At 53.3% G+C, this 26,656-nt stretch overlaps 1 protein-coding gene across 3 annotated transcripts; it reads left to right on the top strand.

Moving 5' to 3' along the window:
- Positions 1-1,327: 1,327 nt before the first annotated feature.
- On the top strand, positions 1,328-24,919 carry FGD2 (FYVE, RhoGEF and PH domain containing 2). Of its 3 annotated transcripts, none has more exons than XM_028120523.2 (16): positions 1,328-1,532; positions 4,846-5,080; positions 6,698-6,778; positions 7,478-7,626; positions 9,579-9,735; positions 9,950-10,088; positions 10,630-10,688; positions 10,771-10,917; positions 11,627-11,719; positions 18,694-18,773; positions 18,859-18,889; positions 19,276-19,368; positions 19,967-20,098; positions 23,275-23,421; positions 23,978-24,124; positions 24,469-24,919. In XM_028120523.2, exons 2-16 carry the CDS (start codon positions 4,979-4,981, stop codon positions 24,682-24,684), a joined length of 1,773 nt encoding a protein of 590 aa, XP_027976324.2. In that variant the 5' UTR covers positions 1,328-1,532; positions 4,846-4,978; the 3' UTR covers positions 24,685-24,919. The 3 variants fall into 3 exon arrangements, with proteins under 3 accessions (XP_027976324.2, XP_027976323.2, XP_027976322.2); XM_028120522.2 differs by having other exon boundaries at positions 1,328-1,584; positions 24,511-24,919; XM_028120521.2 differs by having other exon boundaries at positions 1,328-1,584.
- Positions 24,920-26,656: the final 1,737 nt, after the last annotated feature.

The following is a 26,656-nucleotide window of genomic DNA, read 5'->3' as shown; positions in this document are numbered from 1 at the left end:
GAAGAGGATTTGGGCGCCTGTGTGGCTCCATTGGTTGAGCGTCCGACTCCTGATTTCGGCTCAGGTGGTGGGATCGAGCCCCCCCCCCACCCCGCCGCTGCCCCTTGGGCTCCATGCTCAGTGGGGAGTCTGCTTGGATTCTCTCCCTCTGCCCCTCCCCCCACATGCTCTCTCTCCCTTTCTCTCTCTCAAATAAATAAATCTTTAAAAAAATGAATAAATAAATAAAATCTTAAAAAAAAAGTGAAGAGGATTAGTGAAGTTTAGGGTTGGGGGGAGGAGCCAGGCATCTGCTAGAAGAAATTGCTGAGGCGAAGCTCTGAGCTGGTGGGGCAGGTGGGTGTGTAAGGCCCCAGGGGTTTATAGGCGCTGGGGCATGAAGCTGTGCCAGGCACATCGAGTATCAAGATGACTAAGGCTCAGTCCCTACGCTCCAGGACAAAGACGAGTCTCAATGGGGGGGCCTGCTTCAGGACCAGTGAGACTAGAACCCAGTGGGAGAGCCCTGAAGGGCCAGTAAGGCTGGAATCAGAGGAATACAGGCGATGGGCGTTTGTTGTGGAAGGGCTGGGAGACCGGGTGGTAGAGGAAGCTTCCAGCAGAGACAACCCAGCATGCTAAGAGCCGGGAAGTCTGAGGATGTAGCAGCAAGAACGTGGTCATTCCAGTTCTCAACCAAATCTCTGCTGGAATTGTAGGCCACTCACCTTTGCTTTGGAAATCTGACTTCTTTTGTGTCCTTACTGGGTGACTTTGGTCAAATTACTTGATCTCTCTGATCCTCAGTTTTTTCTTCTGTAAGATGGGGACAGTAATAGGGCCCGCCTCATAAGGCTCTTGTGGGATTAAATGAGAAACTCAAGCACTAAAAAGAGTATGCGTTAGCTGTTACTATCGGAGTTTCAGGGAGGAAGCTGCTCTCCCTTGGGGCAAGGAGGTGGAGATGGCAGCCATTAACATGAAAGCCCCGATGGGGAGGTGAGAACAGCTCTGTACTCCTCCCTGCTAGCCCTTAACAGGTTTGTGATCTATTTTTAATTTAAAAAAAGTGGTTTCCTCACAGCAGTGAGCAGCTGGTCAGATGCAGAAAAGAAGTTGCTGAGAAAGCCTCAAGTAAAATCCACGGGGCCTTATGCAAAAGCATGGTTGGCCAAGATCAGCCATGGGCTGGCTCCAGAAACTACCTCTGGGCCCTGTTGCCCTCTTAGGGTGGCATTTGGAATGAGGTGTGCAGAAGTGAAAGGTCAGACCCTGTGAGGGAGGGGTGGGGCCTGAGTGGGCTCCTCCCTCTGTGAGGAAGCACAGGCCTTTCCCCTTTGGGGCTGTGGCTCTGGGACCACTTCCTCCTTCCTTCCTCTGAAGCCGGGAGCAGACCTACTGAGCCCTCTGGAAAGACCAGAGCACGTTCCAGGATGCCTTAGCCCCTCTGTGACCCCAGGTGGGGGTGGCTGAGGGTGCTGATTGGAGGTCTCCCTCCCTGCTTCAGGGGTGGCTGGGGACCACCGTGGAGGCCTGAAGAATGGAGGGAGAAAGTAAGAAGCTGGCATCTCTGTCCAATCTGGTGACTGTGTTTGAGAACAGCAGGTATGGGGTGGTGGGGGTGGCAAGGGTCGCCAGGGCCAACTGGTGGCCTCCTGTAGCTCCTCTGCCTGGCCGGGGCCCCCCTCTGCCCACCGCCAGGCCCTGGAGCACAGACCCTCCCAGTCTCCAGGCTGAGGATCAGTGCCCCAGCTACCTTGGGCCCTCACACTGAGCAGTTCTCTCTCTGGGCCCATCCTGGACACCTCCTCCTGTCTGGGCAGGGCCTGGGTTCCTTGCAGCATAGAGGAGTGTGGTCAGGCCCCAGGAGCTGGGCAGCGGGGAGGGTGTGTGCACTGATATGTTGGGGAGCATCCAAACATGTGTAGTTATGAGTGAGCGTGGGTGGGCCCAACACAGCGTTTGGGCTGCAGGACTCCACCCATTGCCTCTCCCTCAAAAATAATAGTAATACTTACTGAGCACGCACTCTTTATAAGTAGGACAGCCATATCATTTATCATTCAAATCAGGGCACAGTTAAAACTGGAAGTGGATGCCATTAAATTTTTTTGGCAGAGGGGAGGGGGCCATAGGAAAAGCTGAGACTATCAGGCAAACCCGGATGTATCAGCAGCCTACCTTTGGGGCACTGTTCTAAGCGACTTGTGTGACTTTTTTCATTTAATTATTTAACAGCCTCCTGAGGGTAGATCTATTTCTATTCCCATCTCTTGATGAGACAGTGGGTGTACAGAGAGGCAGGGAGGCTTAGAAGGCTTTAGGTTCGTGGGTAGGGGCTTCCATCTGAAGGGAAAAAAACTGGGCCAGATGTATGGTGGTCATTGGTGGCCCCGGCAGGGGTGGTGTGTGTGTGTGTGCGTGTGTGTGTGTGTGTGTGTGTGTGTGTGTGTGTATCTATCTGTCTGTCTGTCTGTGTCTGTGTGACATTAATCTACTCTGCAGGCATTTCTTTCTTTTTTTCTTTTTTTGAAGATTTTATTTATTTATTTGTCAGAGAGAGGGAGAGAGAGAGCACAAGCAGGGGGAGCTGCAGGCAGAGGGAGAAGCAGGCTCCCCACTGAGTAGAGAGCCCGATGCAGGACTCGATCCCAGGATCCTGGGATCATGACCTGAGCCGAAGGAAGACACTTAACCAACTGAGCCACCCAGGCGTCCCTCTGCAGGCATTTCTTAAACCCAGGACTGTGTTAGGAACTGTCTGGAAATAGACTCTAAAGTAGAAATTTGCTTCAGTAGATTTACTGGGGATAGTTTTGGGAATGACACCTGTCAGGTGCGGGATGCAGCACTGGGAGAAGTTGAACTGTGCGTACTTGCAGCAGAAGCCCCATCCTGTCCCAAGGAGCTCTGAAGCTGAGATGTCCCTCAGGTTATTCTAACTGAGGCAAAAGCAAGTCCACATGGACTAGTCATTGGATATGGACTTGACCTGGGATGAGGCAGCTGTCTTCCAGGGAGGAAAACTCCCAGAGAGGGACCCGGTCTGCAGCTGTCAGCCACCATACCACCAGCATCTGGGGGAAGAGAGCCTCAGTCCTGAACGGGGTGTGGGTGGCACAGCACAGCATCACCCAGGAACCGTAGTGGACACAGGAGCTGTAAGAATGATCCCTGCCGGGAGGATTTCTCTCTTTGAACGTGAAGCTCATGGAATTACTGTGATGCCAGGTCACAGACAATAGATATCCTGAGAGGAGTCCAGATCCTGTGCTGAGGGCCCTCAGAGCAGACAAAGACTTCTGTGGGCTTCATGGTGGATGTGGCATAGATGTGGGCCTAGAAGGGCAGCTCAGCTTCTTGAGCTGGTGACCTTACCCCACCTCTCCCAGGGTTCTTTGCCAGGCACGTTCTAGTTCAGCACCGAGGACAGCTCAAGGCACCGCCATCCTGACCCACCACCCGCCTCTTGGGGTGTGGGGAGAGAACACCACCCCACTCAACAGGCCAGGCCTGCCTGGTGGAGACCCTCGGCATGTGTGCTGTGCCCAGGCAACACCGGGCCGGAGGAGGCAGCCCACAGACAAGAATGGGGTCAGAGGAGGCCTTGTCCGCAGGGTGAGAGCCACCCCTTACCATGTGAGAGGCCCCATGCCAGCAGCCTTGGCTTTGGCTTTCTTGTGAGGTCTCCTAGAACCTTAGCTGATCTGAAACTGAGGAGTGAAAAGGAAACAGAAGCTGGCCTGGGGCACTTGGAGGGAAATGCAGAAGCTGAAACCAAATGTAGAACAGAAAGCCTGAGGCCCAGCTATTTCCGCGGGCTGAGGAACCAGGCACTGGGGTGCCACACAGGGGTGGAAGAGCCCATGAGGAGCCACTGGGGACTGGCTTCCAATCCTCTCTCTACCGCCAACCAGTTGTGTGACTTGGGGCGGATATGTTGACCTTCTGGACCTGTTTTTCCTTGACTCAAATGGGGAGGGGCAGTTTAGGGCAAAGGCTCAGGAGCCAGCATGCCTGATCTGAATCCCACATTTGCCACCCCCTAGCTACAGGTTACTTAGGCTCTCTGTACCTCAGTTTTCTTAGCTGCAAAACCAGAGTAATGAAAACCTTTCTCAGAGTTTTGGAGACTTTGTACCTGTCTGTGTCCTCCACCAACCAGCCTGTCTGTCTCATTGCAAGCCTTTCCATACCAAAAGGAATGGGCACAGCCCAAATTGTGGGATATATTCAGTGAGGGTGGCCTCTTTTATCTAAAGAATTTACCTAGCCTGTAGACCCTGTAGGTAGAATAAACACACACAAAGTTACACTTCAAAGGCCCATTCCTGGAGGAACAAGGAAACTGCTTCCAGACTGGTTTTTCCCCCCACTAGAGGTATAGAGAGGGCACAGTTCCCATTGAAAGGCCCCAGCTTTAGCAACTCTGCCCTCCCTGTAGAGTGTTCCATGGCTCCCACCTTCTCTCCATATATAAGTTACTAAGATTTTAGGGCCTTTCCTGCTGCAGAGACCAAAACCAGATGTGAGGCATACAGGTGAGGGTGATCTGGGGCCACTTAGAAAGCACTGTATGCAGAGGAGGGGTTCCTCATTGCATTTTTAAAGAGGGAAGTATGTAGTTCCACAGAAAACAAAACAAGTCCATGCTGACTCATTTTGAAGACTGGAGTTCCCTCCAAGAAGATGATGGGGAAGGAAGTGGATGTTTTACTTAGCAAATTCCTCCTGAGCGCCAGGCACTCCGGGGCCACTTCATATCTGTGATTTGCATTAATCACCCCTCGATCCCCACCAGGGAATTGCTATCCTTCTTCCTATTTTATAGCCAGGAAACCCTCAGATCTGTTTTGTTCACCTCAGGACTCCAGGAGCAGCATCCAGAGTCTGCAAGCCGGAGATTGAACATTGCCACCCTGGGTGCAGTCCTCCCCCACCTGCAGAGCCGTGGAAGGAGCCCAACCTTGGGGAGACCCTCGAGGGGTCCGAGCCCAGGATGGTCAGCAGGAGGTACCTGAGCTCCCTGAAGAACAAGCTGTCCAGTGGGCCCTGGAGGAAATCTTGCCAGCCTGGGACCCACCCTGGGCCAGGGACACAGGTGCCTGAGGGCTAGAGCGGAAGTGGGGAGCTGGGGGGACCCCTTCACTGACCTCCTCCCAGCAAATTCTTTCCCAGCCAAAGCCAGCACTTCCCAAAGCAGGGGTCTTGTGTCACCAGAGATCAGTTGAAAGCTAGATTCTCCCCTCTTAATGGCCTTAGATTAAATGCCTACAATGCACCTCACTGTTGGCATGATTTCGGTCCCCCTCACTGTGGGAGTCTTTTAGGCAAGGACATTAAAACTCAGCTTTAAGAATTTGTCCAAGGCCACACAGTTTGGAATGGTCTCCATTTTGTGAACCTGGTACTCTTCCCAGGTGTGTCCTCAGTTTACCCACCGAAGAGGCAAATAATCCTCCTTCGAGGGGGTGATTAATGCAAATCCAGGAATATTAGTGCTAATCCTGCCCTTAGACTGATTCTGGACAGGCCACCTCCCTGGTCTGGGTGTCGGTTTGGTCGTCTGTGGAGTTTAAGGGCTAGGCAGCATGATCCCGCATACTCTAGAGCCAGATTGCCAGGGATCGTGCCCCAACTCTTCTGCTTCCTAACTGTGACCTCGGGCAAAGTACTTTAACATCTTTGTGCCTGTTCCCTCATTTATAAAATGGGGATGGTGATCATAGTAGTAAGTTCTGGTTACCAGTCACTGCATAACAAAGCATTCCAAAATGTGGTGGCTGAATACAATTTATTATTTCTCACAATTCTATGGGTTGACTGGAATGCTCCAGGATGGTTCTTCTATTGGTCTCACTTGGGGCTTTTGGTAGTCAGCTTGGGGCTGCCATGACAAAATACCACAGACTGGGTGACTTACCGGAAATAGATTTCCTTCCAATTCTGGAGACTGGAAGTCCAAGATCAAGGTGCTGACAGGGTCGGTTTCTGGTGAAGCCTCTCGTCCTGGCTTATCGATGGCTGTCTTCTAACTGTGTCCTCATGAACATACTCTCCTGGTGTCTGTCCCTCCTCTTCTAAGGACACCAGTCCTATTGGATTAGGACTTCACGCTTATGACTTCATTTAACGGTAATTATCACCTCAAAAGCCCTATCTCCAAATACAGTCATATTGGGGGTTTAGGGCTTCAACGTATGGATTTGGGGAGGGGGGCACAATTCAGCCCATAATAGGGTCTCTCCCATGACTGCAGTCAGATGGTGGCTGGGGCTGGAGTGCCCAAGATATCTCAATTCTCAAGCCTGGTGCCTGGGCAGGGACAGTAGAAGCTGGGTTCAGCTGGGGTGCTGGCACAGCTGGGCCCTTGGCTTTCTCTCTATGAGTGAGGTCTTTGGGCCTCTCCTCTCAACGTGGCCTCTCCATCAGGGCAGCCAGACCTCCAGATGTGGTGGTTCATGGCTCCCAAGACACCATAAGCTTCCTAGAAGTTTCCAGGCCTCTTAGGCCTTAGGCCCAGAACTGGCACAACCTCACTCCTGCCCCATTCTTTCTTAAAGCGATCCCAGCACCAGCCCAGATGCATTGTGGGAGGGCATGAGCGCCAGGTGGTGAGGATTCACTGGGACATCTTTGGAGACTCACCCGGGGTCCCCATCAGAGGAGACCAAAGCTGTTTCTCTCCTTCTCCTTCTCCCTCTTGACCCACCTGCAGGAGCCTGAGGAAAAGAAGATCGTCCAGGAGCTCCTGGAGACAGAGAAGGCCTATGTGGCACGCCTGCATCTACTAGACCAGGTAAGTGGTCAGAACACCACCCTATCCTGCCCCGAGCCCCAGCACCCAGGTCTCCTCACCCCACCTCTGTTGTCCCTTCTGTATACCTCACCGGTGCTGAGAGTTAGGACCTGGGATGTGATCCGAGGAAGCTTCAGTCCTTTACCCCCATTGGTTGGAGTTGGGGCAGAAATCAGGATTTAGGGCATTCATGCCACTTGCCATTCCAGCCCCGGTGCTTGGGCTGGCCTCGAGTATAGCAGAGTACACATGGCCTTCCGGCCCCACACAGCATCCTCATCTCTCACCCGCATGCCCGACATCTTCACCGTTATTACCCCTTCACACGTTCTTAAGAAAGCCCCAAGCCAGAGGGTTAAATATTCGTGCATCTGGTACAGGATCTTTAGCTTGGTGAAGTCCAAGACCTTGGAAATGGGCAAGATGGGCCCATTTCTGACATTCACCAGCTGCCAGCCCCTGGCCAAGTCCCTGAGCCTCTAGGCCTTTGTTTGCCCATCTGTGAAGTGGCCAGAATACACCCCTTTCTATCTCTTCCTGAGGCTGTTTCGAGGATGATGGGAGACTGAGAAAGCGAAAACATCTGGTAGACTGCGGAGTGGCCCCAAAAGCCCCAAGGCTGTGCCTGTCTCCCCCTGGGCGGGTGTGCGGGTGGCTCCTCTCTGCCACGGGCCTAGTGACCGGCCGTGGCGGCTGCAGGTGTTCTTCCAGGAGCTGCTGAGGGAGGCCCGAGGCAGCAAGGCCTTCCCCGAGGATGTGGTCAGGCTCATCTTCTCCAACATCTCCTCCATCTACCAGTTCCACGCACAGTTCTTCCTCCCGGAGCTGCAGCAGCGTCTGGACAGCTGGTGAGAGGTCCTGCACAAACCCCCGAGCACCGCAGCCCCGGCCGGGTCAGGGTGCTGCCCCCCGGGGCACAGGGATCGGCCTGGTCGGTCCCCTACCCTTGCTGTGTGGCCATGACGGTCTCCTCCTCTGGGCTCAGCCTGTCCTCACAGTAAGGGGCTTGGACACATGAGTGCTGAGGGGCTGTGTGTGTGTGTCCTGGGGGAGGGGAGGGGTCAAGTCCCCACTAGGCTGAGGGACTTCGGAGCCAGTGCTAACTGAGGGCTTCCTACATTCCTGGCCTTGGGCTTCACACCTATGAACTCACTGAATCTTCAAACCCACCTGCTATGTGATGATGCAAGAAACTCTTCATTTTCAGACATGACCATTGAAGCATTCGGTGCTGGAATTACTTGCTTTATGTATTTTGCTAAAGAAATGCTGTGAGGACTGAGGTGTCCTTTAAAATCCTTCAACTGGGCGCCTGGGTGGCTCAGTCGTTAAGCATCTGCCTTCAGCTCAGGTGATGGTCCCAGGGTCCTGGGATCGAGCTCCGCATCAGGCTCGCTGCTCGTCGGGGAGCCTGCTTCTCCCTCTGTCTGCCGCTCCCTCTGCTTGTGTTTCCTCTCTCACTGTGTCTCCCCTTCTACCTTTTGCATAATGAGTTAGCTAGAACAACTTAACAAAGAGAACTTAAGCTAAGCTCTGTCAAATAAATAAAAATCTTTAAAAAAATAAAATAAAATAAATTTCTTCAACCAAAGAGAAATGTCTGTAATTGTTAAATCCAGTGTTGGATATATAGGGTTTCATTATCATTTTCTTATAAAGATTTATTTATTTATTTATTTCACAAAGAGAGACACAGCGAGAGAGGGAACACAAGCAGGGGGAGTGGGAGAGGGAGAAGGAGGCTTCCCGCGGAGCAGGGAGCCCGATGCGGGGCTCGATCCCAGGACTCTGGGATCATGACCCAAGCCAAAGGCAGACGCTTAACCGACTGAGCCACCCAGGCGCCCCTAGGGTTTCATTATTATATTCTTTTTCCTTTACCATGGCTTAAAGTTTTTCACAATAAAATATTGGTTTGTTTTTGTTATTTTTATTTTTTTATTTTAAAGATTTTTTAAAAAATATTTTATTTATTTGTTTGAGAGAGAGAGTGAGCAGGAGGGTGAGGCAGAGAGAATCTGAAGCAGACTCCGCTCTGAGCTCAGAGCCGGACAAAGGGCTTGATCCCATGACCCTGAGATCATGACCTGAGCCAAAACCAAGAGTCGGATGCTTAACCACCTGCATCACCTAGGCACCCCTGGGTTTTGTTGTTGTTGTTTTTAAAGATGACCCTATGCCTACCATCATTCCCATTTTTTCCCGATGGGAAAATGGAGGTACAGAGAGGTTAGGTGACTTGTCCAAGAACACACAGCTAGAGTAAGTGGAACAGTTGGGAATCACACTCAGGCAGGCCAGCTTCAGTGATCGTGGGGCCCCTCATCGCTCTGCTGTCACAGCCCCTGGCCTGACCTTCCGGCCCTACCACAGTATGACCCTGGATATGTTCTTACCCCTCTGAGGCTGTTCCCTCATCTCTAAGATGGGCCGATGACCACCCCCCACAGAGCTGTGAGAATTAAGTGGGATCAGACCTGCCGTGTGTCTTGGACAGTTCTTGGCTTGTGGTCTCTGCTGCCATTATGTCAGAAGCCTCAAGTGGTTACAATGTGTTGTGGGCCCACTATGCTGGGTCTTTGGGTGGAAGAGAACAGCATCTGCCCTCAGGCGCTCAGAGTCTGAGGGGGTTGGACCACACACGGTGGGTGAGGATGACATGCCCCCACGCCTGCACCCAAAAGGGCAGCAGAAGGACTGTTTGGTGGGGGGGTTTAGAAAGCCTGGCCTAACCTGACCCTGTCAAGTCAAGAGAGGAGGTCCTCAGGCTGAAGGCAGTACCTGGGTGGCCTTCTTGCAGGACCGCAACCCCCCGCATCGGTGACGTGATCCAGAAACTGGCTCCATTCCTGAAGATGTACAGTGAGTATGTCAAGAACTTTGAGCGAGCGGTTGAGCTGCTGGCCACCTGGACTGAGAAGTCCACACCCTTCCAGGAGGTGATCACCCGCATTCAGGTGAGGCTGAGTGAGGGCCGGGGCCGAGCCCGTACCGCCACCCCCAGTGTGCACTGGCTCGGTTTCCCCGAGGGATTTGGGGCACCTCCGGCTCAGCTGCTTGCACGGGCTCCCGCGCCAGCCTGCCCCGCCCATTCCCCCAACCCTCTTGGCAGCCCAACACGCCCTTCCCCACTCTCACCCCACGCTCTTCCTCCTCCCATCCCTCCCCAAGAGCAGCGAGGCCTCCGGCAGCCTGACTCTGCAACACCACATGCTGGAACCTGTGCAGAGAATCCCACGCTATGAGCTACTGCTCAAGGAGTACGTCCAGAAGCTGCCAGCCCAGGCCCCAGACCGGGCTGATGCTCAGAGTGAGGACAGCCCCCGGGAATGCACGTGGCTGGGGAGGCCTGAGCTACTCCCCTTTATTGATTGAGCACCTGCTAAAATGGTCGGAATAACTATCAGCTATCAACATCGATTGCTGACACTTCATAGACATCATCTATACTATTAGCCATTTTTTATAGACACTAAGGCCCAGAGAGATCAAGTGACTTGCCCAAGGTCACACAGCCAGAAAGGGGCAGAGCTGGGATTTGAAGCCATGCCTGTATTATGCCAAAGCCTGTGCTCTTTCCACAGCACCCTCTGGGTCTGGCTTGGTTTGGGAAGCAATGAGATGGTCACAGAAGCCCAATGCCTAAGCCCTGTCTTTCAGGGCTTCCAGTTTCTCCACTCTGGGTGGGAAATGGCCCCCATCATCCAGTCATCTCATGTGCCGGGCCAGGTTGCTCCTACGGTCACTCATAGCAGGCCCTGAGGCCACTTTGTTAGGCCTCAAGGACTTCCTGCCTCAGCCCCCAGTCCCACATTTTCAGGAGTTAATTCTGGCCCTACGCCTCCCTTCAGAAGCGCTCGACATGATCTTCTCAGCCGCTCAGCACTCCAATGCAGCCGTCACAGAGATGGTGAGCCGCCGGCCCTCAGGGTGGGAGCAGCAGGCAGGTGGGTCCTGCCTGGCCTTGGCTGAGGGTGCACTCCCTGCCCCAGGAGCGGCTGCAGGACCTGTGGGACGTGTACCAGCGCCTGGGTCTCGAGGACGACATAGTGGACCCCTCCAACACCCTGCTCCGTGAAGGCCCGGTCCTCAAAATCTCCTTTCGCCGCAGCGACCCCATGGAGCGCTACCTTTTCTTGGTACGGGGATGCTAAGTGGGCCCCCTTGCACTGGAGAGGGCAGTCCAGGGACCACTCTGCCCCAGGTCCTGCCTGCCTGGTGTCTACCTGGCACTGCAGGAGAAACAGGGAAGAGCCTGCTTCTCTGCCCTTCTCTGCTTTGGCACCTAAGCGACTTTAGACAAGTCACATGCTGCCTCTAGGCCTCAGGGATTTCCAACCGAGGGGTTTCTCAGATAGGCCCTAGGAAGCAACAGAGTCAGAATTAGAACCCAGTCTGTTTGGCTCCAAACTTTGAGTATTAAACTGTGCTGTAGGGAGTGCAAAGCAGGAGAGAATCAGGTTAGCTGCTAAGAAGAACTACCCAGATTTGCACTAGAGAAGCCAGGGGGTCTCCTGGAAATCTGGAAACTGGTCCTGCCTGGAGGTCTAGGGGAGGGAGCTGCAATGTCCCATAAGCCCCTGCGGCCCTGAGCCCCCGTTGAGAAAGGCCCTGTAAGTCTAATGCCCACAGACGAGGCGACCCTTCAGTGACCATCCTCGTTGGATTGGAGGCTAGATAGGCAACCCCTTCCTCATCACACCTGTGACTCCGGTGAGCTGGCCCGGAACGTGGCGAGAGGAGAGGGAGATGCGGGGGTGCTCCCCCTATTCGCAGGGAAGCCCTGCCCCCCGCATCTTTCTTGCCCCAACACTACACCCCCACTCACTGTTCTGTGTCCTCCGGCAGTTCAACAATATGCTGCTCTACTGTATACCCAAGGTCATCCAGGTGGGCGCCCAATTCCAGGTGAGGACCCGCATCGACGTGGCCGGAATGAAGGTGAGAGGCACCCCACCCACTGTCAGGCTTCATCCCAAGGGTGGGCTTGAGTATGGGGAATAGAAGGAGGGTCCGTGCTGGGTTCTCAATCCAGGAACCTAAATCTGGCAGATCCTGGGCCAACATGGAGGTGGAAACCTTTGGGATTGGAGCTCTCCCATGTGGGCACCCACAGGCCTGGCCCACTCTTTGGGGCAGCGCCCACCCTGGCCTGGCCTCTCTCTGCTTTTCCTCTCCACTACCCCAGTGCTTTGACAACTTTAATAAGTGCATGAGGCCCCTGGGAGTCTTGTTAAAATGCAGGTCCTGAATCAGTGGGTCTGGGGCAGGGCCTGAGACTCTGCATTGCTAACCAGCTCCCAGGGCACACTTGGAGTAGTAAGGGGCTACGCTGTCAGCTCTGCTGCAGGACCCTGTGTGTCGCCAGCCAGAGATGGCTACAAATGAGTGGGGACAGCATAAGAGTGCCCACTGACTGCCTGGCCCCCGTGTATCAGGCCCTGCATCACCCCATCAGACTCTCATATTTCCCTATAGTGGACGGGCTGTAATTTTCCTTTGCATTTTGGGTTTTTTTTTCTTTTAAAAACAACAGTTTTGTTACTTAAAAACATAGATGATACACATCCCCAAATCAAATATAAAAAGTGTATACAATGAGAAGTCTCCTCCCCAATCTATCCCCCAGGCTCCCTCCTGGAGACAGACTTTGCTTCTTCAGAGGCCTTCTGGGGGCAGTCTTTACAGACACCAACTAATAATATCTTTATTATTGCTTCCTTACTTATGTTCCACGTAAACAGTGAAACCGTTTTCCATAAACACTGTTCTGCACTCTGCTTTTTTTCACAAAGTGCTAACTCTAGTGATCAGTGCGCGTCAGTACACTAGGAGCCCCCTCACCCTTCTGCAGGGAGCTGCGGAGCATCCCCGTGTGTGCAAAGTACTGTAATTCATTCAGCCCACCCGCTACTGAGGGACGACTAGATCGTTTTCAGTGAATAACTACAAATGAATAACTAGGTACATGCCTGTGTGTGAGGATATCTGTAGTTAGTCCCATTTAAAAAAAAATAAGGAAATAAACCGTGGCACATCTAGACAACGGACTATTATTCAGTGATAAAAAGAAATGAGCTCTCAAGCCATGGAAAGGCAGACAGGAAGCTTCAGTGCATTTTGCTAAGTGAAAGAAACCAATTTGAAAAGGCTACACACAGTATGGTTCCAGCTATCTGACACTCTGGAAAAGGCAAAACTGTGGAGACCGTAAAAAGCTCAGCGGTTTCCAGGGCTTAGCAGGGAGGGACGGACACATAGGTGAAGCACGGAGGATTTTAAGAGCAGTGAAACTATTTCGTGCAACACTCTAGTGATACCTGTCATCACACATTTGGCCAAACCCACAGAATGTACAACACCAAGAGTGAACCCTAATGGAAACTGTGGACTCTGGTGATCATGACGTGTCCATGTAGGTTCATCAGTTCTAACACATGTCCCCCTCTGGCGGGGGATGTTGATAATGGGGAGGTTCTGCGTGTGTGGGGGTGGGGGGGGTATATGGGAAATCTCTGTATCTTCCTCTCCATTTTGCTATGAACCTAAAACTGCTCTAAAAAAAATAAGTCTTTTTTAAATTAGTTTCAGGGGTAGCATTTAGTGATTCATCATTTGCATATAACACCCAGAACTCATTACATCACGTGCCCTCCTTAATGCCCATCACCCAGCCACCCCATCCTCCCAACCCCCCTCCCCTCTAGCAACGCTCGGTTTGTTTCCTATGATTAAGAGTCTCTTATGGCTTGTCTCCTCCTCTGTTTTCATCTTATTTTATTTTTCCTTCCCCTCCCCTATGTTCATCCGTTTTGTTTCTTAAATTCTACACATGAGTGAAATCATATGATAATTATCTTTCTCTGACTGACTTATTTCGCTTAGCATTATACCCTCTAGTTCCAGCCACATCGTTGCAAATGGTAAGATTTCATTCTTTTCAATGCCTGAGTAATATTCCATTGTATATATATACCACATCTTCTTTATCCATTCATCTGCCAATGGACATCTGGGCTCTTTCGATAGTTTGGCTATTGTGGACATTGCTGCTATAAACATTGGGGTGCAGGTGCCCCTTTGGACCACTATGTTTGTATCTTTGGGATAAATACCTAGTAGTGCAATTACTGGGTCGTAAGGTAGCTCAATTGTTAACTTTTTTTTTAAGATTTTTATTTATTTATTTGACAGAGAGAGACACAGCGAGAGAGGGAACACAAGCAGAGGGAATATGAGAGGGAGAAGCAGACTCCCCGCTGAGCAGGGAGCCCGATGTGGGACTCAATCCCGGGACCCTGGGATCATGACCTGAGCTGAAGGCAGACGCTTAACCAGACTGAGCCACCCAGGCGCCCCATCAATTGTTAACCTTTTGAGGAACCTTCATACTGTTTTCCAGAGTGGCTGCACCAGTTTGCATTCCCACCAACAGTGTAAGAGGGTTCCCCTAAAAGTCTTTTGAAAGGAAACCAAGGCCCAGAAAGGTTATAATTTGCTTGCGGGTCGCACAGCAAATCCTGGTTTGAGCAATCAAACCAGGTAAAACAGAGTCTAGAGTCCCTAATCACCATACTGGACTGTCTCCTATTAAGACTTCAACTCAGAGGGTGCCTGGGTGGCTCAGTTGGTTAAGCGACTGCCTTTGGCTCAGGTCATGATCCTGGAGTCCTGGGATCGAGTCCCGCATCAGGCTCCCTGCTCAGCAGGGAGTCTGCTCCTCCCTCTGACCCTCCCCCCTCTCATGTGCTCTCTCTCTCTCTCTCTCTCATTCTCTCTCTCAAATAAATAAGTAAAATCTTAAAAAAAAAAAAGACTTCAACTCAGAGGGCAAAGCTTATGCAGAATTGCATCATGGAGTAAGTCAGGGAGAGGGGATCTTTCTTGACAACTCTCGGATCACTCCTGAGCCGCAGTGTGTCCTGAGGGCTGGGGCTGGGAGAAGCAGAGGTCAAGTCTGGCCTATCTTGGTATGCTTCCATTTCCCCCATCCCATATGCCTGTCACGCCCTCCCTTCCCTCTCCCAGGATCTGCCCCAGGAGGGAGGTGCAGGTAGGAGTTGAGCCAGGACCCTCTGTCCTCTGGAGAACCCCTGGGCCTCTGAGAGCCCTCAGCAGAGAGGACCATGCCCTTGCTCCTGACTGGGCTTGCCTGGCATTTGGGGTCCAATTAAGGGCCTGGAAATGGGGTGAAGCCTGAGCATGATGAAGTCCAGTGGGGGGAACTGGGCTCCCTGTGGGGATTCCAGCCTCCTCCCCATGCCTGAGCTGACGGAGGTCTTTTGTTGTTGTTAAAATTTATTTATTTATGTGACAGAGAGAGAGGGCCCACAAGCAGGAGGAGCTGCAGGCAGAGGGAGAGGGAGAAGCAGGCTACCTGCAGAGCAGGGAGCCTGATGTGGAGCTCGATCCCAGGACCCTGGGATCATGACCTGAGCCAAAGGCTGACGCTTAACCGACTGAGCCACCCAGGCGCCCCTGACTGAGGTCTTTTACGAATGCAGCCCCTCACCCCAGGGCATCCTGTTTCCCTTCCTGAGTGGTCAGAATGTCCCAGAGGCCAGGGTGTGTGCAGGCTTGTGTGTCCGTGAGCCTTGGTGAGTGAGATTGAGAAAGGCAGGTTTATGGAGAGTAACAGACAGACAGAAATGGAGACAGGCAACCCTGTCTTAGGGCTGGCAGAGACCCAGGCATAGAAAAAGAGAGGCAGAGATTGACAGAAAAGCCAAGAAATAGAGAGGCCAAAACAGAGTCTTTTTTTTTTTAAAGATTTTATTTATTTATTTATTTGACAGAGAGAGACACAGCGAGAGAGGGAACACAAGCAGGGCGGAGTGGGAGAGGGAGAAGCAGGCTTCCCGCCGAGCAGGGAGCCCGATGTGGGGCTCGATCCCAGGACCCTGGGATCATGACCTGAGCCAAAGGCAGACGCTTAACGACTGAGCCACCCAGGCGCCCCAAAACAGAGTCCTAAAGAGAAAATACACAGAGACAGGACCAAGAGCATGAGTGCATGCCGGGTCCTTGGCGCCTGCCAATCCCAGTGAACACATTTCCTGCACGGAGTGTCGGATTCTCCAGTGGCTGCACGGCACCTTCTCCTGGATGGCAGAGGCCAGGCAGGAACCATCTTCCGAATCTGCGGTCTGAAGGCAGGTCTGGCCTTTGACCCCCATGACAGTTCCCACTGGCCTATGACCCCCTGGCCTCCTCCTTTCTGGATAGCAGGGAGGCCTCGTTCTCAGCAGCAGATTCTCCCTCAGGTCCAAGTTGGTCCTAACGTTATACCATCCTGCACAAGGCCAGCCTGGGAAGAAGGAAGGGGTGCAGGCACATCCGTACCTAGAGTCTCCATGTACAACGGTGTAGGTTGGGCACTGCACAAGCACACTCCCCTAAGATGAGCACACATCCACAGCCAACATCGTGGATTGTTTATTTACAATTCTCATTGTCCGGCAGATGGCAGTCAAGCGTCTTGTTCCAACAAAATCTGAATATCATGCAGTTTGCCAACAGATGTCAGTAAAGTGTTTTGAAGAAGAGGTGTCTTTTTCTAATTAGCACAAAGGCACTGTATGGGTTAGCAGGGGCCTGAACCGGCCCAAACCTGGGGAGTGGTCGAGACTGGGCACAGGAGATGCTGGGAATGTCCTCTAGAAGCTTTCATCCTGCCCCTCTGCAGAGGTGGTTCCAGCCCCTCTGGTTCCCCTTTTTCTACTTAAAAGCATCATATTTCTTTTTACCTCTGGGCCCCAAACCTTAGATGTCTCCTTTCTTTCCCTCTCCCCTCTCCCTCACCAATTAGTCATGGAGTCTTGCCAGATTCCCCGATATCATCCTCCAGGGAGAAACCTTCTCTCTTCCCAGGTGCAGGCAGGCCCATTTTCCCCAGATCCAGCCCCTCTTCGTCCCTTGCACACAGCCGTTGGTGTGGCTTTCCCAAACACCTCTTTCCACATGAGCTTCTCCATTTATCAACCCTCAAAGCCTCCCCATTGTCATGGGGTTCAAGTGCAAATCACATTAGGCCCCTTCTAGAGGGAATAGACCGATTCTGTGGGCCCAAAGGATAGAGCAGGCCTAACGTGAGGAAGGACATACCCAGACTCAGTTTCCCTGGGACACAGTGGGCCGCCCTGAGGGTGTGCGAAGGCCTGGTCACCACATGGCAGGGATCCAGCAGAGGGGCTCAGGTGGCAGGTAGAACAACAAAGTTCCCCACACCAGGGCTCTTGTCTACGTCTTAGTTTCCCTTTGTGACCCTTCACACTGTCTGGGACAGGTCTGTGCTTACGGGACTCTGGGGGTGGGGTGGAAATAGATGTTCTTCCCCCTTCCCCTTGGGGGCCAAAACCCTGAATTTGAATCCTCATTCTGTCCTTTAGCTGCTGTGTGAGCTCAGGCAGGTCTCTTGCCCTCTCTGAGCCTCCATCTCCGCATCTCCTAAATGAGTGGTAACATCTCTCTCCCAAGATCACTGTGAAGATTTTCTTTAACTTTTTCTTTTTTATTTATTTACTTATTTATTTATTTGAGAGAGAGAGAATGAGAGAGAGCACATGAGAGGGGGGAGGGTCAGAGGGAGAAGCAGACTCCCCGCCGAGCAGGGAGCCCGACGCGGGACTCGATCCCGGGACTCCAGGACCATGACCCGAGCCGAAGGCAGTCGCCCAACCAACTGAGCCACCCAGGCGCCCCTTCTTTAACTTTTTCTTATGGACAGTTTTAAGCTGAGAAAGTAGCACAGTGAACCCCTGTACGCTCATCACTTGGTTTCAGCAATTGTCAACTCAAAGCCAGTGTTGTTTCCCCAGCATCCCCCTCCTAATCCTCTTTCCGCGGGATTATTTAAGAGCAAATGTCAGACCCATAATCATTTCACCTATAAATACTTCAGTATGTGTCTGAAAGAGATGAGAACTCTTTTTTTTGCCATAAAAGGTGACAACAGTACCATTATCACATCTAGCAAATTAATACTATTTAATGATATTAAGATCCTTTGGTTTTCCTTGACTCATAAATGTCTTCTCACAGCTGATGTGTTTGCATCACTTGGGATGTGTTTCTGACATCCCTTCTAATCGTTACACATCCCCTCCTTCCTCTTTCTTCTCATGTAGTAATTGAAGAAATCAGTTCATTCTCCGGGAGCATTTCTCACAGTCTGTGTTTTGCTGACTGCACCCCTGAGGTGTCACTCAACACATCCCACGGTCCCCCATATTTCTTGTAAACTGGCAGATAGCCTAGAGGCCTCTGCAAGATCGCCACTGGCTGCCACTGCCCTCGGGAGGCTTAGCGGCTAAGCGTTTAGGGTTGATCGCTGGGATCCGCAGTTGTACCAGTTAAATGCGAACGTGTATGTATGGAGAGCCCTGAGCTCAGTGGCCGGCACATAGTCAGGGTTCTCTCAGTGGCAGCCTTCACGATGGCCGTGGACTTGTAGGGTTCTGGGAGGAAGACAGTGAAAGATGGGAAAGTGGGGGGTCTGTCGGATCTCTGGATTGGGCAACCAATTTCTTCCTTCACTGTATGAGATAGAGGGTCTTATTCTAGGCCGTAGGTCTGCTCTTGAAAAAGCTGCGTCCCCAAGCCCAATTTATGACCCAATTTCCATTTTTGGTGAATCCTTTGTCGGGAACTGTCACTCTGACCTCACACGGAGTCGACTTAGCTGCTGCTAAAATTCCAGGAGCCTTGACGTCCTGTTTCCTCAGAGTGCAACATAGTTGCAGGTGCATTTGCCTGGCCCTGCAGATTTTGGGAGGCCGTGGAGAAGGTCCTGGTTCCTGTCCCTCAAATTCGAATTGTTCCCTGGGCATGATCCACCTCCATCCACCCCACGGTGCCTGGAGTGGGGCAGGGTGTGACAAGTCTGATCGAGTCATCTCCCTCTGGTTCCCAAGCAGGTGCGGGAGCTGACTGATGCAGAGTTCCCCCACTCCTTCCTGGTGTCGGGGAAGCAGCGCACTCTGGAGCTGCAAGCCCGGTAGGCATGGAGCTGGGGCCCGGGCCAGGGCGGGAAAACTGGGAGCAGCTGCTCTCCTCAACACCTGTGTTCACTTTCCGAGCAGGTCCCAGGAGGAAATGATTTCCTGGATACAGGTATCAGAACATTCCAGGGCCCCTGGGGTTCTGAACCCAGCCTACCCACCCAGGCTGAGGGGGAGGGAGGGGTGTGTGTGCGTGTGCATGCGTGCCCAGCTGCTCCCTGTGCTTACTCAGGAGTCGCTCTGTGGTAGTTTGGAATGAGACCTTTCACTGCCTTGCTGGGTGGCCTTGGGCAGGTCACTTAATGTCCCTGAGCCTCAGTTTTCACATCTGTAGTCTGGGGCTAACAATTTCTCCTCCCCTGAGTCAGCCACAGTGTGTTTAGAATCCAGCAACTGGCGCCCAGTAGGCTTCCAGCAATGTCTGTTGACAGTGTGAGTGGATGGACAGATGAGCGAACCTTCCCTGCCTCCCCCTAACCACTTCCTGTGCCCCCTTAGTCCTGCCAAGCGGCCATTGACCAAATCGAGAAGCGGAATGAAACCTTCAAGGCTGCGGTCCAGGGCCCTGAGGGAGACACCCAGGAGCAGGAAGTAAATGAAGACTTTACATCCCTCGCTGAGCCACCAGCCTCACACAAGCTTATGCCCTCTCTTTGCTCTGCCCAGCCTAGCCTGGAGGGCAGGGAAATGTCACCCTCCAGAACTGACTTAAAGGGACCCGAGAAAGCCCACCCACCCCCACATAAGAGGTTCAGTGCCAAAGGTTCTCCCATTAGCAAAAATGTCCTTTGGTGGCCTCTATATGCAGCCCTCCCTAGGAAGGATTTCCCGTCTAGGTGGCTTGGGCTGTGGGGCGGGCAGGTTTGGGTTGAAAGTGCCCAAGAAATGTTAAGACCAAGGGAAGGTGGGAGGCGGGTGGGGTGGGAGAGGGAGAGTGTCTGGGACTCGATTTCCACTCTGAGCTCCGAACTCTGGCTTGCTGGGTGTCTTTGCTGAGTCCCTCGACCTCTCTGGGCTCAGCTTCCTCACATAGTACCTGACCCACCGTTATAGTCTTTGTGAGTTCGTATGGGAGCCCCTGGAATGCACAGCACACGTGACCCCTGCCACCAGTGGTGGACAGAGGGCCCCAGGGCCTTGGGGCGTGGCCAGAAGGGGGTCCTGAAACGCCCACCCTACTGCCTGACAGCTGCAGTCCGAGGAGCTGGGCCTCCGGGCACCGCAGTGGGTCCGGGACAAGATGGTGACCATGTGCATGCGCTGCCAGGAGCCCTTCAATGCCCTGACGCGCCGCCGCCACCACTGCCGAGCCTGCGGTTACGTGAGTAGTCCCGGCAGCACCTGATTACCTGTCCCCCTTCTGCCTCACCTGTCCCCCTTCTGCCTCACCTGTCCCCCTTCTGCCTCACCTGTCCCCCTTCTGCCTCACCTGTCCCTCCTCTGCCTCACCTGTCCCCCTTCTGCCTCATCTATCCATCCTCTGCCTCACCTGTCCCCCTTCTGCCTCACCTGTCCCCCTTCTGCCTCACCTGTCCCCTTCTGCCTCACCTGTCCCCCTTCTGCCTCATCTATCCATCCTCTGCCTCACCTGTCCCCCTTCTGCCTCACCTGTCCCCCTTCTGCCTCACCTGTCCCCTTCTGCCTCACCTGTCCCCCTTCTGCCTCACCTGCCCCCCCGCCTCACCTGTCTCCCCTCTGCCTCACCTGTCCCTCCTCTGCCTCACCTGTCCCCTTCTGCCTCACCTGTCCCCCTTCTGCCTCACCTGTCCCCCACTGCCTCACCTGTCCCTCCTCTGCCTCACCTGCCCCCCCCTCTGCCTCCACCTTCCCGGCTCCTGGCCACTCAGGCCTCCCCGCCAACTCTGCTGGCTTGAACCCATGCCACCGAGAGGCGCTGGGTGCTGACTCTGGCCCAGGTACGTGGGGGGCCTTGTGTGGACCTCAGGGTGGCCCCCTGTGACGCAAGGGCTTCTGTGATCCCCGTTCTGCACGTGGGGAAATGAGGCTTGCAGGCGTTAGACAAGGTCCTCGAGACACTCCCCAAAGCTGGCCCTACGCGTTCATCTGCTCTTACCACCGTTTCCTGAGAGCCCCAGACCCAGCACTAGGAGACAGTCTCCCACTCTAGGTGGGGCGTGCCCACCTCTCAGCGCCCCTCAGGCCTGGCACCCACCACCCCACCAGCCCCAAGCCTGTCCTCCTGTCTTCTTGAGCGACCTTGGCTAACGGGCCCCTCCTCTCCGGGGAAGTCCTCGGCCCTCCAGCCCCTGCTCAGTGCTGTGGCTAGCTGTGCCTCGGTTTCCTCACCTGGGCAGTGGGGATTATAATACCTGCCTCCAGGGTGGTAGTGAGCTCCTCCTTCCCTTCCTCAACAGTTCAGGCGGGGCTCACTCAGAGGAGCAGCACCAGCTGATTGAGGAAGGAACCTGTCCCCTCCTCCTTCCAGCTCAGGCCCGGTTATGAGAGGCAGATCTTGCTTGGCTTTTTAAGCACCTGCTGTACTTGAACTGTTCTCTGTTGACCTGACAACTCCCTCCGTTTACTCAGCAAACAGAGAAGCCCTTTACGACCTCAGTCTTTAATGACCTCCAGGAGACAGGAGACCAGCCAGGCAGGTTGGGGCTGGTCAGGGAGGTGTCCCCAAAATGTATTACATGGCAGTTGGGGCATAGAGTAAATTTCAAGGACTGGGAACACACCTGTGTTCAGACGGAAGCGATGAGTTCTATCAGAGCCAAATAGAAAGGTTCTGGGGATTAGCTACTGTTCTTGGTGATTCATGTCTGTAAATAAGGGTTGAGTCAATTCACATTTGCAATTTGATAAGTAGTTCCTAAAAAATTATTTAAAATAGTTAAGAAATACAAAGAGGCACAAAGAATAACAATATCCATGTACCTACCTTCAAGGTACAGGGAAGAAATATAACATTCTGACAACTAAATGAAATGTATGATCCTTGATCGAATGAATCATGGATGGGAAAAACAAAACCAGCCACAGAGGCTCTTATTGGGAAATTTGGGGAAAATTTGATCACAAGCAGTAATCCTATATCGATGTTAAATTTCCCAAGTGTGATCATGACATAATGAACAGGCAAGAAAATGCCCTTGTTCTTAGGAGACACCAGCAATTTATTTGAGGGTGAGGTGTCATGACGACTGTAATTTATACTCAGATGATTCAGAAAAAAATACATATATGTATATGTAGAGAGAGATAAAGCAAATGTGGCAAAAATGTTAACAATCAGTGAGTTTGGTGGGGCCGGTATCATTGTATTATTCTTCCAACTTGTCCGTAGGTTTGAAATTTTTCAAACTAAAGAGCTGGTGGAGGAGAAAATAAATACACCAGCAATATAAAAAAATAAATGTAAATCTCAACAAAATAAAATATTCCCAAGGTAGTTGAAGCCCCCTGTGTGGGGCTCTATGAGCGATCCCTGGCCCAATTTCGGGGTTTCTCATGCCTGCGCATACCTTTGTGCTCTGTGAGTCATCTTTTCAGTGGTTTGGGTGCCCAGTTTCTGTCTCCCCACCTGCCAGACGGGAATCCTGGTGAGGGTGGGGCAGGCCAGGCCTTCTCCCGTGGGTCCCTCCCAGGCCATGTGCTGTGCTGGGCACCCAGATGAGCCCCCTGGTCTCTGTGTCTGGCCCCTTGTTTCCAACCCTACATCCGGGGCTCTCGGTGACACCCCGGTCTCCCTGGAAGTTCTATCCTGCAGCCCTCGTGCTTCTCTCCTCCGAGTCTTGCCATGCCTCTTTCTCCTGGCCTCGGCAGCAAGATCCACGTTGGCCTGCCTGGGGGCTTTCTCCACCCTCGCGGGGGTTGGGGGGGCGGGGAGGCATTCCACCGAATGCACATGACAGGCCTTCCTGGCAAAAACAACCAGCCCTTCAGTTTTATATTAGAACACGCTTGACTCTAGCACTGAGTGGAATGCAAAATTTGCATGAATCTTAAAGCTAAACCGTGGAACTTTAAATACCTGTCCTGTTCGGGGAGGGCTGGCTGCTGCCTGTGAGTGGAGTGGCCCTCGGCAGGTCACTGCCCCCTTGCTGTCGGGTGAGGATGAACGAGCCAGCGCTGCCCACCTGGTGGGGAGTCTGGGACGATCAGGGGAGATGGCAGAGGGGAGAGAGAGCTTGGAGAAGTGAATTAGATGCAGGGGTGTGTGCAGGGAAGCCCCTGGGATTAATAGCCACCCTCATAAAAGGGGAATCGAGGGGCACCTACGGGGGGGGGCAGCTCTTGAGCCCCCAGCTGGGGGGAGTGCAGTCTGAGCTCTCCCCCAAAGCCATGGCCTCCAGGCTGGGCCTCTGCCGGCACGGGCACCACCTGTGTCTGCGTCCATTCCTCTCCTGAAGTTTGCTTTGTCTTCCTCCTGTCCCTGGGTGCTCTCATGCCCCCACCTCCCAGGGCCAAGGCACCAATGCGGCCCTCCCCTGCCTCACCTGAGGCCCCAAGCCCCTCCTGCCCGTCCTCCCCCAGGTGGTGTGCGCCAGGTGCTCTGAATACCGGGCTGAGCTCCAGTACAATGACAACAGGCCCAGCCGCGTCTGCTTCCACTGCTACACCTTCCTCACTGGAAGCGTGCTCCCCGAGGACAAGGAAGACAAGAGACGGGGCATCCTGGAGGTGAGGGCCGAGGGCACCCCCCCCAGCAAATGTGTGCGGGCACCCACCACGTGCTGGCCCTGTCCCCGGGGCTGAGCAGTGAGTCAGCCGCGGCCACATGCCCCATCCTTCTCTCTGCCCACGGTCCCAGGGAGGTGGGGGAAGACCCCTGCACGTTGCAGCTGAACGCAGCTCCCAGGTTTCAAGGCAGTGCCCTTCTGCGGACCTCTGCCCGCTTCCCAGTCATCCCCATTCCCTGCTCATGCCTTCCCTGCCCACTAGACCACATAGGCCGCTCCCTTCTCAGGCCCCAGCTCTGTTCCCTGGGGCCACTCCCAGGTGATAAGCACCCCCAGCACCTGCCCCAAGCTCGGGCTGGCTGGGGCTTGACCACAGCTCCGCCACCGACCACAAGCCCCTGATGGGAACTCTCTGAGGCTCGGGGAGCCAAATGACCCCTCCCCATAGGGGAGGCTGCAAGGATTAGAAATAGCGATTGTCAAGCCCCCCCGTCCAGTGTCTGTCACACAGTGGGTGCTCCGTTCCCCAACAGTCTCTCTCTTTCTCTGGTCCTCAGAAAGTGTCCGCGACAGGGTCCGAGCAGAGCCTCATGTGCAGCTTCCTGCAGCTGGTTGGGGACAAGTGGGGGAAGAGCAGCCCCCGGGGCTGGTGTGTGATCCCCCGGGATGACCCCCTGGTCCTCTACGTCTATGCTGCCCCTCAGGTAATGCCACCCCTACCTCCCAAACCTTGGCCTTCTTGCGGTATGTATGGGCATGGGGAGTATTGTTGGCCCCATATGCCAGAGGAGGAAACAGACCCAGTGAGGACGCGGTTCCCTCCAATCAGAGGGTTAGTGGCTTTCAGAGCTGGCCCAGACTCCGGGTCACAACAGCTTTGCCCAGCGGGCAGCCAGTCCTCCTCCTCCCTGAAGACTTCCCACCAGTCCACCCTGCTTCATGGGTGTTTGGGGAGTTGTGTTGTGGCTGTTACCTTCACACTGGCTGTCCTAGGCGGTGGGGCTGACCAGAAAGACAGTGGCCCATGGCTCTCTCCCCCCGCTCCCAGGACATGCGGGCTCACACGTCCGTCCCCCTGCTGGGCTACCAGGTGACTGCAGGGACCCAGGCAGACCCCCGGGTCTTCCAGCTGCAACAGTCAGGCCAGCTTTACACCTTCAAGGCCGAAACCGAGGAGCTGAGGGACCGCTGGGTGAAGGCCATGGAGCGGGCGGCCAGTGGCTGGAGCCCCAGGGGACCCAGTGATGAAGACCTGTCTGACTGACCCCCAGCCGGCCCCTCTCCCCTTCAGAGCCTGGCTCCTGGCCCGGGCTGACCCTGCGGCCTCTGTGATCCACCACCCTAAGCTGAGCTTTCAAATAACCGATTTCCAGGGGCACTTGGCCAGCTCAGTCTGTAGAGCGTGCAACTCTTGATCTCCGGGTCATAAGTTTGAGCACTGGGTGTAGAGATTACTTAAAAAAATAAAATAAAATAAATGAATAGAAAAAAACAAGCAAGCAACCGATTTCCAGTCATTGGCGCCCAGACTGTGTGTCTTGATCTGGGATTCAGAAAACGTGGGTCTGTTCCTTGGGGGAGGGGGTGACCAAGCATCCCTGTTTGCCCAGGGCTGAGGGGTTCTTGGCGTGTAGGACTTACAGTGCTAATACCTGGAAAGTCCCAGATAACCCAGGACTGTTGGTCACCAGTATGGTTCTCCTCCTGGGCTGTACACATTAGCATCACCTGGGGAACTTAAAAAAAAAACGATGAAGGGGCACCTGGGTGGCTCAGTCGGTTAAGTGTCTGCCTTCGGCTCGGGTCATGATCCCGGGTCCTGGGATCCAGCCCCATGTTGTGCTCCCTGCTCAGTGGGGAGTCTGTGTCTCCCTCTGCCTCTGCCCCTCCCCCCGACTCGTGCATGCTCTCTCTCTGTCTCAGATAAATTTAAAAAAAAATCTTTTTAAAAAAGATAAATAAAAACAAACTAAAAATTAAAAAAATACCAATGCCCATATCCATTACAAAGATTTCCGATTTCATGGGTCTGGGATGAGGGAGGCACGGGAATGCTTTAGGAGTATCATCCTGAGTCTCACCTTGGGCTACCCAGATGAAGAAAGCGAGCAAACTAGCAATGGTTGAGCACCTGTCAAGAGCCAGACATGATAATAATTAGAATAATAAATAATAAACATCTACTGGGCCAGGCACCTTGCTGGGTGTGTCACATGAATTATCTCATTTCACCCTCAAGAGTTATAATCCCCATTTTCCAGATGAGGACACTGAGTCCCAAAGAGGTTTAGCTCGAGGTCCTACGGCTGGTGGGTGCCAGAGCCGCGTCAAAGCTCTTTCCACCAGGCAAGCAGAGGGGAGGAGAGTGGCAAAGAGGGAAAAGGTGAGAGGAGGAGGAGAGCACAGGAACTGGTTTGGCCCAAGGCTTGGGGGTGAAGCTGCTTTTCCAAAAGGGACCACTAGGGGGTGGCAGTGGCCCCGGTGTGGGCCCTGACGCGCTGAGCCCCTTCCGTCAGGCCAGCGAGCCATAGCTGGGCTCTGCCCTTAAAGAAGGCAAAACGGAGGGACGGGGAGGGCCTCTGGGCGGCGCAGTCGGTTAGGCGTTCGGCTCAGGTCATGATCTCAGGGTCGTGGGATCCACCCCACGTCAGGCTCTGAGCTCAGGGAAGGGTCCGCTAACATTTCTCTTTCCCTCTGCCCCTCCCCACGCGCTCTCTGTCTCTCAAATAAATAAATAAATCTTAAAAAAAAAAAAAGGCAAAATGGGCAAGCCATAGATCTCTGCCCCATTCCTGGCCCAGCAATTTGCCTGCACCCAACCTGACGCTACCTCCCTGCCGTAGGGTATTTTATTTAATTTTTTTAAAGATTTTATTCATTTATTTATTTGAGAGAGAGAGCACACGAGATCCAAGAGGGTCAGAGGGAGAAGCAGACTCCCTGCTGAGCAAGGAGCCCAATGCGACTCGATCCCAGGACTCCAGGATCATGACCTGAGCCGAAGGCAGTGGCTTAACCAACTGAGCCACCCAGGCACCCTGCTGTAAGGTATTTTAAAAAGCCCAAGAAAACCTCATTGGCACAATCTCTCTGGAACCAGGCTGGCCATGAGTTCATTCTTTAACTGAACAAATATTTGTTGAGCATCTTGATAGGAGCCAAATGCAGTGCCCATACTGAGCAGATAGCAGTGAATAAGACAGACAAAAATGTCTGCCTTCATGGAGTTTATATTC

Source organism: Eumetopias jubatus, unplaced genomic scaffold, assembly GCF_037043125.1.
Source record: "Eumetopias jubatus isolate StellerSeaLion01/CBP00866 unplaced genomic scaffold, mEumJub1_p1.0 scaffold_6, whole genome shotgun sequence".
NCBI lineage: Eukaryota > Metazoa > Chordata > Mammalia > Carnivora > Otariidae > Eumetopias > Eumetopias jubatus.
Note: the sequence above shows the minus strand (reverse complement) of the source record. Positions and strands in the feature narration are given on the sequence as shown.

What these genes read in the sequence shown, in the direction of transcription:
- FGD2 (XM_028120521.2), top strand. Translation starts at nt 1,520, where the DNA reads ATGGAGGGAGAAAGTAAGAAGCTGGCATCTCTGTCCAATCTGGTGACT. An exon ending in ACCCTGGGCCAGGGACACAG is followed by an intron (nt 5,081 to 6,697) that starts GTGCCTGAGGGC and finishes ACCCACCTGCAG; the next exon opens with GAGCCTGAGGAAAAGAAGAT. An exon ending in GCCTGCATCTACTAGACCAG is followed by an intron (nt 6,779 to 7,477) that starts GTAAGTGGTCAG and finishes TGGCGGCTGCAG; the next exon opens with GTGTTCTTCCAGGAGCTGCT.